Genomic DNA, 13,176 nt, shown 5'->3' on the forward strand with positions numbered 1-13,176 from the left:
GCACACTCATTAAAACATTAACGCTGATTTTGAATTTGTGTTTAAAACTTTTGCCTCACGATTATGCATTAATTAAGGTTTCCATCCAAAATTTGACTTGTATTCTTATTTTTTTTTTACTTAAAAAATAATGATAATATTGTATATGTATCTATGTTTAAGGACAGAATCACATGTAGGTTTTCTTTTAAAGCACAGACTGACTTCAGCTAATGTTTTTACTATGAAAATGTTTCTATGCCTGTTTGTTTTATGGAAGTTTCCTATTCAAAGAACTCACAGAGCGAGATGAAAGGGATTATTTACTGTAGTCATTATTATCAGTGACACAAAGTACACGTCCGGTATCTGGCTACATCCAGTACTGATTTTACTTTCACCCTTTGCACCTGGGAAGTTTTCTGTTTTTCCCTCAGCTGTTGCAGACATGCTCTCTCTGACGTTAAGGCAAAGATTACAGGTGAGTACGTTTTGTTTTTTTAAATTACGTGCACTTATATCTGCTTCAGGAGACCCTTTTTCTGCATGTAAGAGTAGTTGTAAATAAGTCACTTATAACTGTAAGTAGGCCAGCTTGTCACTAAACGTCAACCCTGATAAAAATGTCTGGTTTGAAGATTTTTTCTTTGTATTTTTCGGTCCAAAAGAGAAACACACACTGCTGTCCCAGTTTATTTATTTATTTTGCTGAAAGAAAGTTGACTGCACAGTCTGCACTTTATGCAAGACTTACTATACTCAACACAGCGAATACAAAAGATGAAAGGAGACTTACTTTAACATATATTTATGCTTCAACAGTAATCTGTCTATTAGGCCAAAGTAACACATAGTTGCATAACTATCATGCAGGCACAAGCTGGTTTCAACAAACAAGCCCCTCCATGTCTGACCAGCCCACACGCAGTACATTTTTCAAGTCCAAGGTTTTCCATAACTGCTCCATTGAATAACACATTTGGGGGGGTTTTGTGGGGTTTTTTTTTTACTGCCTTTCATTTAATGGGTTGTTTAGAACATCAAAAGCCACATTATTCTAACTCCCTTGTTTACAAACCCCAAGTGCAAAGTATTATCATTTTGAGGGATGAAAGTATTTGTGCACAGGCTTACTCTTCATCAGGGTTTCAAAAGACACCAAAGGATGAAAAAGAACCCCCCACCAGAAACTTTTTTTTTTACACTCTGCAGAGCATTTAAAGCACAATGGAGAGTTGCATCGCACCCCGTGACTTGGTATTTGTGCCTTCAAGAGGTTTTTATTAACTTCTCTGAGCAGTTTAGAACAGCAGGTCGCAAGAAATGTAACACAGTCGCCCCAGGCTGCTTACTAGTGAACAGCTTTAAAATCATTATTCAAAAAGTGTACATTTATTCAGTGACTGAAATCATTCCTGTGTGTTCATCCACTACCCCCACGCTGCAGCCCCTTTTTCTCAGTGCTTCAGCATGTTTGGGCCAACAGAGGCAGATGACTGCAAAATCTTGCAGAAGACACCTCAGCAACAGCAGCAGCAGCGATGGGTGGACAGGACAGGAGAGCCTGGCTCAGGATGACCCAGAGATGTGGAGACTCCTGCAGCAGGAGAAGGACAGGCAGTGTCGGGGACTGGAGCTCATCGCATCAGAGGTCAGACCCCATTTAGATGAAAGAGAAGAAAATGTGATCAAAGTACCATAAGGAGATTAAATAAAAGAGGAAAAACATGAAAGCTAAATCTTCAGTAAATCTTGATTGGAAAAACAACACGTTATATGTATGATTCCCCTCAGCAGCCTGCTGCTGAGGGGAATCAAAAGTGGCTGTTTAAATGTTTGCTCTGTGTATTGCGTCACACATAATCTCTGTGCAAAATTAGTTCTGGAAAAAAGAGGTGTGACAGGTAAACTGTGCTGTTCATTGTTAAATTAAAATAAAATAAAAGCAACTAGAATTGCCAGCATTAAACTGTGATTTCACAGAGTACCTGCTGTAATCTAGAATGACAGTTTCAAGTGCAAGTCTTATGGAAATGTGCTGTTCACTGTAAAATACAAGCTTTACAGTGAAATACTGTCAGCTGTTTGACTAGCATAAAATTATTATGTAACTTGTTGCTATTCTACTCCTAGAAACACATTTATAAAAATCCTGGTGCGTTAAAAAATCTCAAAACACCCAGAAAATCACTCACTGCTAGAGTTTTGGTCATGGTGGCTCAATAACCACATCACTCATGCACAGCCAGCAATCAAAATATAACTTATTGATATGAACTAAAATATTAAAAGTCCTGTGTGTATTTATGTTCAACAGAGACAAAAAATTAGTGGTGATAATCTAGTTTAGCACCGGCACCGGCATCAAAGGCACCGGCATTTACAGAGCTCAAAGAACACTACAGTCATATGCGAATTTCCTGTATTTTTACAGCTTTTTTTATATAGTGAACAATATTTAAAAAATAAGAATTTTAATTTTCCTCCTACTTGATTGTTCAATAGATGATGTCAGTCAAAAATAAATACCGGGGTAATGAGTCTATAGGCTTACATTTAACGTTAAGACCTCATTTTTTGGTCAGCCAGGATAAAAATCGGTTTTGCGACGCAAAATTCATGAAAGAGCTGCAGACTCCACAGACTTACAGTAAAATACTCCACTGAGTTTGGGCTGAAAGATGTTTTGTTCTTCACAGAGGAGCACATTTGTCAGCAGTGAAATCTCAAGTCATCAGAGTTGTAGTTTCCAGAATTTTACTGTTTTCTTCAGCATTCACCGAGATTTCCGATGCACCCCACCAACTCCTTTTAAGTCAGTTATTTTGACTAAGTGGAAGCTGTGGGAAAAGACGGGAGCTTTTATTCTTTTATTCTCCACCAATTATGCATCCACAGAACTATCACTCACGATGACATCTGAAAGGTTTAAACTTCTTTTACATGTGCTATCAGTCATTTGCCGCTCTGAGCCAACTCCCAGAGGAGAGACCCTGCTTTTTTTTCATCTTCAAGAACATAGTCAAATGATCCCATTAGGTTCCCCCCACTGATTTCTTTCACTGATCCCCACATTTAAAGCTGAGACAGAGAAGGAGGAGCGATCGTGTATGTGTGTGTTTGTGTGTGTTTGTGTGTGTCAAGATAGTGTTTCAAAATGTCATGGAAAGAGATTTATGTCACTTGGGGGACTAGTTTTAAACCCCACTGGAATGATTGAGGGATCCCTGAACAGTGACAGGTTTAGTAAAATAACAACCCAGAGGGGGCGGCTGAGGAGGACAGAGAAAGAGAAAGCGAAAGACAGTGAGAGAAGATAAGCTGAAATGTGAGTGGGAGAAAAAAAGACTGAGACAGGGAAAAAAATTCATTTACATTCATTTCCTTTTTCCGCAGCTCCATCTCTTTTCTGACATTTGACACCGTGCTGAACTTTGCAAGGATTCAGTACTAGTTAGATTCTTCTATATTCAGCCCTCAGCATCACTATAGTACCTCTAATGCACTCTGATTTCTTTAAATAATCAAATATGGCTCATTTGTAGCTTATACAATAGGCTGTTAAAAGCATCTGCTCCATTTTTGTTGCAATAAGTATTTGCAAAACAGTCGTCCTTCTGAAGATAAATAAAAGCTATATCTGGTTAAAAAAAAAAAACAGGTTATATTTGGTGACAGACTTCTGAAAATATAAGTAAGATAAAAATTTACTGCAGGTTTTGATGCTTTTTTGTTTGTCCCTCCAGAACTTCTGCAGTCGTGCAGCTTTGGAGGCACAGGGCTCCTGTCTGAACAACAAATACTCTGAGGGATACCCAGGACAAAGGTAATAAGCATCGCCTACTTTAAACATATATTGATTTAGTCATTAAAACTATTTTCAGAAGCCAGCACATGAAGCTTATAAAATTTCATTTAAAGGCAAATGGACTTTAAAACAAAAAGGTTTGCATTTCTTTTCCCAGCATAATTCAGGGCTGTTCACATAGCATATAGCAATATAATCCAGCTCAACACAAACTAAAAGTGCACAAAGTATATTAAAGGACAGTGACATGATATAGAGTGATATGACAGCATACGATGCAATACAGTCTGTTGAATATGATATGATTGAATGCAAAAGAAAGCAATACTATGATACTATACGATGTAATAAAATCTGATGTGATACACAACAGTGATCAGTGTTATCCATCATAGTACAGTTTCAGTAAGAAACAATAACATATAGCCAAATAAATGGAACAATACATTACGACACCCCATGATATGACAGAATACAAAGTTTGAAGATGTGATAGGATACATAAGGGTACTGCATGATTCAGTACACATGATTTGTTGCAAAATTATACAGTTATCGTACAATATGATAAATTACAATATGAAGTGTGTGCGTTACAATAACATGAGATGATTCTATGTTTCTTTTTTTGTTTTTGTCAGATACTACGGAGGTGCAGAGATTGTCGACCAGATCGAGCTGCTGTGTCAGAAGCGAGCGCTCTCGGTCTTTGGTCTGGATCCCAATCTGTGGGGCGTTAATGTTCAGCCATACTCTGGATCCCCTGCTAACTTTGCAGCCTACACCTCTGTGCTGCAGCCTCATGACCGCATCATGGGCCTGGATCTGCCTGATGGGGGACAGTGAGTCAATATGTCAAAGTTCATTCATGCTAGACATGCTCAAGCAGAGGATATTTCCATTCCCATAATAACATTTTATACAGAGCTTTTTGTCCACCCTGCACCTGCTCATCTTCTGCCCACGTGCGCTCTGTTATAATTATATATTTTGTCCTTCACATTTCAGCCTTACCCACGGCTACATGTCAGACAACAAAAGAGTCTCAGCCACCTCTATTTACTTTGAATCGATGCCTTACAAAGTGGATGTAAGTAGTATTCAAACAGAATTAAGGTTTCAAACCTGTGATCCATTTAAAGACATAAGAAAGTGTAAGCTGTTCTCTCTACCCCCTGTTCCTGAATCCCCCTCAGCCCCAAACAGGTCTCATAGATTATGACCAGCTGGAGAAGACTGCTCGCCTTTTTAGACCCAGACTTATCATAGCAGGAACCAGCGCCTACGCTCGTCTCATCGACTACTCTCGCATGAAGAAGGTGCTTCATTTAATAATGTTTACGAGAAGGTGTCTCAGAAACTTCCAACAGCTGTTAACTCTACCACAAATCAGATTACTGAGTTACTGAAGCGTGATGAGATACTTGGACATTTAAAGAAAAGCTGAGAAAGTAACAGGATTTCAGGTTTGTGGGGTTCATGTTGAGCTGTGTGTCTTTTAGTTGTGTGCGGAGCTGAGTGCCTACCTGCTGGCAGATATGGCTCATATTAGTGGCCTGGTGGCTGCAGGAGCTGTTCCCTCTCCTTTTGAGCACGCTGACCTTGTGACTTCCACCACCCATAAGTCCTTGCGTGGAGCAAGGTTAGGATCTGAGCCCTAATATGAATTAATTTTAATAAGTGTGTTGATAGTTGCCTATTCAGGTAAGAGCTTTATACATGTGATTCTGCACATGTCCAGCTAAGCACATTTGGTGTCCTTTCTCTGCTCTGCAGGGCTGGCCTGATCTTCTACCGGAAAGGTGTGAGGTCCGTGGATAAGAAAGGCAGGGAAGTCCTTTATGACCTCCAGGACAGAGTGAACTTTGCTGTGTTTCCATCACTTCAGGGAGGACCTCACAACCATGCCATTGCTGGGGTGGCTGTCGCCCTCAAACAGGTCAAGATGTGTATTTTAATCTTTAATGTTCAATAATAGCCCACAAATTCAATTAAAGGGGAAATCCTCAGACAGAACATCAGCGTAGGTCGAGTAGGTCTGGATTTGGAGTATCTGAATACAATCTTATTCTCTCACACGACATGATTTCTGCTTCTGCAGGCTTCCACTCCCATGTTCAAGAGATACATCCATCAAGTGCTGCTGAACACCAAAGCCATGGCCAATGCTTTGTTTAAGAAAGGCTACACTTTGGTGTCAGGTGCTGAGTGAGTCTATGATGTTGAAATTGTATATTTTTGCATTAAAAACAAATTATTTCATACAAATTAAAATAAATGACAAATGCTTTTGTTTTCTTTCTCTGACTATGAAATTAGACTCAGCATTTATACGAGCAGTGCATTTCTACCTCTCCAGTGCCTGATGCAATTGCTTTTGGATCACTTTGCATTTGCTTCAGCCTCATTTGCATTCTGTTTTTAAAACTTTGGAAAAGTTCACTTAAGCTTCACTTGACAGTTGAATGGAAAAAAAACAGTGAGTAATATTTTACTGTAGCAGCTGCACGTCTCCTCATTGTCTCCAGGAAAGACTTGATGAGAATTTCACCATCAGAAACATTTCCTCAAATACAGATCTTATAGATCTGTCCTCCTCTTCCGTTTCTCAGGTGGAACAGACAACCACCTGGTTTTGGTTGATCTTCGACCTCGTGGTATGGATGGTGCTCGAGCTGAGAGGGTCCTAGAGCTGGTGTCAATCACGGCCAACAAGAACACCTGTCCTGGAGATAAGAGCGCCCTCACTCCAGGAGGACTTCGACTTGGTACTCGCTTTAATAGAAGTGCAGCTTGTGCAGAATGTGTTGCAAAATTTAGTAATCTAGGAAAGAGTTACAGGAGTGGAGCTACTTTGGACAGACTCTGTCAGCCACTCTGTCATTCTGCCCGTATGGCAGCAGACCCTTTCTTCTCTCTCGGAGTGTCTGACTCTGTGATGTGTCTGTGTTTCCTGCTACATGTCACTGTATCTGTAGTTCTTATCACCAGACCATCATTCAGTATGTCACCATGTACCTCAAACCAACCCTCTCTTTATGAACTATTGACAACAATCAAACCATTTAATCCAACGATTGTTTTATCTGTCACTTTCTTACAGGAGCTCCAGCTCTGACCTCTCGGCAGTTTAAGGAGGCAGATTTTGAAAAAGTTGTGGAGTTGATTGATGAAGGGATTCAGATTGCACTGGACGTGAAGAAGAAGACCGGTGAGGGAGTTTCGTCTAAACCTGTGATTCATCCAGTGGGAGTGGTGGTGTTTGGGGTTTTGTGTACAGCAGATTCACCATGCTGACATGTTGTTTGCTTACATAGATTACTAGTGCTCGAATATGTGTTCAGCATTCATTATTTCTCTTGCAGCTAAGGACTGTGGATCATTTATTAGCTGTGAGTAGGGTTCAGGAAACAAGCAAAAAGAATAAATGCAATTTTTTTGCCTTTCTGTCTCCAAACAGGAAACCTGGCTAGCTTCAAGTCATTTCTGCTGGAGGACCAAGATACAGTGTCACGCATCACAGAGCTCCGCCAGCGGGTGGAGCTATTCGCCAGGCCCTTCCCCATGCCGGGATTTACTGACCATTAGAAAAAACTCAGACAAACAAGCTGTAATGCAGAGTGTTACACTTTGTTTTGTTTTTTAGACATACATATAATGCATATAATAATATAATAATTTGGTAAAAAACAAACAAACATCAGTTTAAATTGATCAGAGTGCAACAATACAGCATGGCATTTCTACATTAACTGGAAGCATTAAAATTACCAGCTGAGCTGAAAAATGTAACATAGTAACAGATATTGATATGGACAGAAATGCCAGGTGAGGTGAATGCATTAAAAATAAATGATAAAAGTCACAACTCGTTAAAAAATGACTCTAAGGAGGTTGGAAAGAAAGCAACTCAGCTTCTCAGCTCAGCTCCAAGAGACTTCTTCAGTTCTAACTCTGCATTTCTAAGTAGCATGTAAACATTCATTATGTATAACATTGTACTAATGCAGACATTTAAAATGTCTTCATAGGAGAATGTGTATGTTTTAAAAGGTAATGTAAACTACTGCAGTGTTCTTATAGAGTGTTATAAATAACTACTACATACACTGCAGTTTATAGCTAATCTGTGCTAAGTTACATTCAAGTGGATACTATTAACTTCTGTTTCATTGTATCAGCGATCAATTTAGTGGAACAATTTATTATATACATTGACTATAAAGGATCTAAAGTGATTTGATTTGTTACTAGCTTGCAGTGATAGGTGGATAGTAGTGATTATATTCATAAAAATGGTATTCAATAGGACTAGAGTGTAAATGGTACACAGCAATGGACCTAAATTGTGAGTTAACAGCACTCTGGAATTTGCTTTCGCCTTCTTGTCAGGACTGTTGTTTGCTGCCCAAACACAAGAAGGACCCTTATGCTTTCGGGTATTTTTGGCATTTGGTTGCTAAGTCTGCTTTAGAGCTTTTACTGACTTCAGGCTTTGTTCTGCACTCTGGGAAACTTGCAGCAGCTGTGTTGGGAATTGAGCACAGGTTCAGTTTACATCCACAGATCCACTAACATGAATAGAAAACAGTAAAGTAGCACAGGCGTTTCAAAACAAGGCTTCAGATTTGTGTGTATGTGTGTGTGTCTAATGTAATAGTAGCTTTTGTAGTTTTACTTTGACTTCTATAGAAATCATTTCTGAGGAATGTATAACATGAATATGCATCTTTTAAACTGCAATAAAACTGATGCTGAATATTTACATGTTAAATTTTCTATGGTTTTTTTTTGCATGTATTTTTTTTACCTGCTGCTGAGTTGCATGTCACCGAGCAGTTGATGATTTATGTGTGTTATCCCAAGAGGGAGGAGCATCTTCAGATTCTGTAAACACTGATCCATGTTAAGCTGCTGGAATTTCCTCTGCTCATGTCCTCTCACTGTTTACTTCTGGGAATAGTCAAGAAAAAGAAAATAAAAAGTAGTCCCCAAACAGTGTCAGCGGATCACAGCTTCAGGTTCACAAAAGGAAAAAACAACTTTGGATCATTTGATTTGTTTCCGTAGTACTTTAGATGTCTGAATTGTTTGGTTTGACTTCCTCTCTCAGTTGGACGTTGATATTTTTTCTATTGAATAAGGTATTTCATGATATGATTGGGTCCAAAATTTGTTGGAGGAACAAAAATTATTTTTGTAGTTTTGTCTCCGTAAACCACAACTGAGCAAATTAAGGTTTGACTGTGCAGTTCAGACTTTCAAATAAATAACAGAAGTATCACATTAACATGCTACTATTTTTATAGAACATTACAGCCCATTTTCTGAAGCTCAAAAGTACTAGGACAAACTAACATAATTTTAAATACAAGAATTGTTTTATATATTGGGATGAAAATCTTTTGCAGTCAGTGACTGCATGAAGTCTTGAAGCTGACATCACAGAATACTGTGTTTCCTCCCTTGAGATGCTCTCCTACGTGTTTACTGCAGCTGCCTTCAGCGACAGCTAGTTTGAGGGTTTCTCTGCCTTCAGCTTTGCCTTCAGGTGACTGACTTGGTCATTGAAGAATATCCCATTTATTTATTTTGTGAAACCTGTGCAGCTTCTTGCTTTGGATCATTATCCATTTGCACCGTGAGGTGCTGTGCCATCAGTTTTGCAGCACTTGAGCAGCAAGTATAGCCCTGTTCACGTCACGCCTTTTGGAAGTTGGCAAAAGCATCTCAATTTGAGCCTGGATTTTCACCTAATTTGTTGTCCCCAGTCTTTTTCTTATTGTTGAATCATGCACTCTGATCTTAACTCAGACAAGTGAGGCCTGCAGATCTTTAGATGTTGTTCTAGGTTCTTTTTTGACCTCCTGGATGAATCGTCAAAAAAAAAAAGAAATCTGCAAAATCTTTTAGCTTACTTCACTTTGTCAAACAGTTTCTATTTAAGTGATTTCTTGGTTCAACAGATCTTGCAGTAAAGCAGCAATTTTGAAGTCCTATCCTAGCTTTTGGAAATTTGACATAATGAGCATGGCACGGAACGTGACTGGGAAACTGAGTGAAACTGTAGGCCTATATGACAGTGACAGGTGAATTACAGATTAGGGTCATCCTAAAAGCCTTATTGTGGGACCGTGAATTAAAAAAGAAAGTTTATGTTTTAATAATTAAGACCTGAAATTAGCAGTTGAAACCATAAACTCATCAGGAAATTATTTACTGAGGACATGGATCAAAGGAGCAGTAGAGCAGCATCCCTCAGGTATGCAGCCTCTTCGAATCAGACACTACATCCAGTTTTTACACACGGTCTGTGTCCATTAACCCCTGCCACAGCATCCAAAACTAGTAGTTCCTTTTACTTTTTGTATTCCCACAGAACCGTGTTTAACAGCGTTACACACAGACTCACAAGGTGCTGGACACATCACCATAGCTGCTCGTGACAAAAGCAACCAGGATGTTAACATAGATAAACATAAAAGTTGTTATTTAATTTATATTAAGGCGTCATTGAGTGTTTTAAAGGCACCTATAAAAATATATATTATTATCATTGTTATTTATTTTAGAAATACTGTTGCCTTATGTCGTTGCATAATTCTAGTAAACACTGACACCTTATAAAATACTTGACAAGATGAGAGCATTATGTAACACCAGAATCCTTGACTATCTTTATTAAACCTTCAGACCTTCCATTTTTGTTTATTTAAAAGCTTCCTCTCCCACTGTTTCTCTGCAGTAACATCTTTACCCCCCATAGACACATAAAAAGAGCTTGCCTCCTCTTTCTGTCTCTCTGGGCTGAGAGGATATTTCATTTTTGATGTATTTATTTATTATTCTGTGAGGATTTCCCCTGAGACACTGAGTGCTTTGTAAAGCAGCACTAAATTAGCATCAAACACGAAGCGCTGCTGCTGCCTATTGGAGCATTAAATATTTAATTTACCAACAAACTGAATGGACTTTTGTTTTGAGTCAGTCGTGTCTTCCAGTGTTTTGGATGAAGTTCATTGCTTCAGTTTCTGCCAGAGGAATGTGTGCCCTCCACAGAGACCAGGCAGCAGATTCACAGGTTAAAGGTCAGGGATGTTCTCAGCTCTGTCGTCAGAAAAGACACACAAACAAACCCAAGGACGCACAGACACATGCACACACGGAGGACCACAACACAAAAATAACAGCTCATCTGCTTCATCTCCGTGCCTCTTTCTCATGACCTGACAGCTCCTGTGGGTTTGCGCGAAACCGTTTGACCCCCTCATGTTCTGTCGTCCTAGCTCTCCTTACTGCCACAGCCGTCCTTGTGATGTTCACAAGGAGGAGAATTTTTTGATGTTCACTATTCTTCTTTCAGATGGTATTTTTTTGTTTGTTTGACTGTTTGTAAAATTATCTTTTTTATAAATGAGACTGACCTTCAGCCAAAACACCAAGAGATCCGCCCCCAAAAACGATCACGTTTGTAATTCGTGTACGCTTGAGTAAGAAGGGCGTTCTCCTAAACGTTCCTTCAGTTTGTGTTCATTTTACTTTTCTCTGCTTATAAAAAACAACAAACATACATAAAGTAGAGAAGAAGAGGCGTTCCGCATGAGCCTAAAATCTGAATTTGTTTTTTTCCTGTTTATATTTCAGTCTGTATGTTTGTTCACCCACCATCCACTACTTTAGGAGACAGATGTGAATATGAATATTCTTAATACTTTAATGCTGCACTTTACACTGTGCAAAAACATCCAATATTCCAATTAAATGTGAAAATTGTGGTTTTATTGTGTGTTTATTCCTTTTTTTTTTCATTGTTCTTGTTGATTGTAAGATTACTTGGTTTTGTTTTAGCATATTTAGCATATTCGGTGATGCAGAAGCCCAAGAAAGTTTATTTAACTGAACAAAAATTGCTTCTGTTTGCAATATGGAAAGCATACTAAATGTATTACCTTGTTTTAGATTAAGTCATTGTGATTTATGTGTAAGCTAATGTAATTTAATTTCTTTATATTTTGCTTCCAAAGAGCCAGGCTTTCCTGTAATCTTTTAAAGTTGTCTTGAGCAACAGTGCTCCAAGCTTTCTGAAGGTCTTTCAGATTTTTTCTTTGGACATTGGCTGCTTTTTCACTCAGTTTTAGTCCAGTCTTCTATTTATTAAGTGACTTAATACTGACATATGAATTATTCATGTGTAAAAAATGCACCTAACTCACAGGATGAACCAATGTTGTATCTACACATAACAGGAAACTTGGCAATTGTTAGGAACTTTACTAGCAGCCTGTCTCAGAAACAACTAATTTGTTCCCATTTCTCAAAGTTTGACAGGCATAAAATAGTATTTCTGCACCAACGAGGTGATTCAAAAATAGCTATTAGCTGAAAACTTGGAATATCTCAGCCTGCTGTGCGATATGCCTTCAAAATTGTGAAGGAAATGGACAAGAGGAGGACAAAAGAAGAAGTGGTCGGCAGGTAAACAGTATCTGATAGTCATGTCCTTAAAAAACAGGAAAGTAAATCCAGCAAAGACCTGGCACAGGACCTGAACGACAACAGTGAGTGTTTACAGCCATCTGTAAAAAACAGTGGAGCTCTGTTATAGTTTGGAGATGCATATCAGTCAGAGTTTTGGGGGATCTTGTACAAGAAAGGTATCGTCAGATTTTGGTCTATCATGCAGTACAATGTAGAACCCACCTGATTGTCAGCAGCTTCATTTTTCAGCATGATCCCAAATATGTTGCCAGTACAGTAAAAGCATACCTGGATAGAAAAACACACAATGTATTGGCCTCCCCATTGACCTCAACATTACTGAAGGTATCTGGGGAGGCCAATCATCTTGACAGAGAACAAACCAAAAGGGACCAACCATCCAAAGAAGAGCTTTGGATGCCCTTCAAGAGAAGGAGAGAACGATTCCTGAAGACTACTAAAAGAAATTATTGGAAAGCTGCCTAAAACAGTTCAGTCTGTGTTGAAGAACAAAGGTGGTCATACCAGATATTGACTAGCTTGGAAGAACTGTGCAGACTGTTTTTATATTTTATGTATGTTTGCACCTATTCCCAGCAAAACACAAAGAAACGAGAGGTAAATTAAGACTTTTTCATGTCCTATATATTAATGGAAAATAAGATGGTGTGTGTAGGACACGTGCACAGGTTATACATCAAAGTCTTTCAGGGGGAGGACTGTTGAGCGTCCTGCCTTGGCTGTCATTCATCAAAGACGGTGAGCTCCTGTCACACACACTGGTACACACGGATAAACACAAATACAAAATGCAACCACACACATTAAATGCAGTTGTAAAAACACTAATCAGGCTGCAGAGTGACAGCTGCATTGCCAACAGATGGATTGGTTCCATCAGAGTTACTGAA

General features: G+C 38.9%; 1 protein-coding gene across 1 annotated transcript; it reads left to right on the forward strand.

The window, feature by feature from the left end:
* Window positions 1-292: 292 nt before the first annotated feature.
* shmt2 (serine hydroxymethyltransferase 2 (mitochondrial)) lies at window positions 293-8,552 on the forward strand. The gene is made up of 12 exons (XM_086277395.1): window positions 293-460; window positions 1,427-1,630; window positions 3,726-3,805; window positions 4,429-4,629; window positions 4,796-4,877; window positions 4,984-5,106; window positions 5,290-5,429; window positions 5,564-5,726; window positions 5,889-5,988; window positions 6,400-6,555; window positions 6,891-6,998; window positions 7,248-8,552. Exons 1-12 carry the CDS (start codon window positions 428-430, stop codon window positions 7,373-7,375), a joined length of 1,518 nt encoding a protein of 505 aa, XP_086133521.1. The 5' UTR covers window positions 293-427; the 3' UTR covers window positions 7,376-8,552.
* Window positions 8,553-13,176: the final 4,624 nt, after the last annotated feature.

Source organism: Aulonocara sp. 'chitande type north' Nkhata Bay, linkage group LG20, assembly GCF_057382095.1.
Source record: "Aulonocara sp. 'chitande type north' Nkhata Bay isolate Kocher_YH1m ecotype deep benthic linkage group LG20, A_spYH_male_GT1.1, whole genome shotgun sequence".
Taxonomy (NCBI): Eukaryota; Metazoa; Chordata; class Actinopteri; order Cichliformes; family Cichlidae; genus Aulonocara; species Aulonocara sp. 'chitande type north' Nkhata Bay.

Coding starts and splice junctions, on each gene's coding strand:
- shmt2 (XM_086277395.1), top strand. CDS start 428: ATGCTCTCTCTGACGTTAAGGCAAAGATTACAG. Junction 5,727..5,888: donor TGGCTGTCGCCCTCAAACAG/GTCAAGATGTGT, acceptor CTGCTTCTGCAG/GCTTCCACTCCCATGTTCAA. Junction 6,999..7,247: donor GGACGTGAAGAAGAAGACCG/GTGAGGGAGTTT, acceptor GTCTCCAAACAG/GAAACCTGGCTAGCTTCAAG.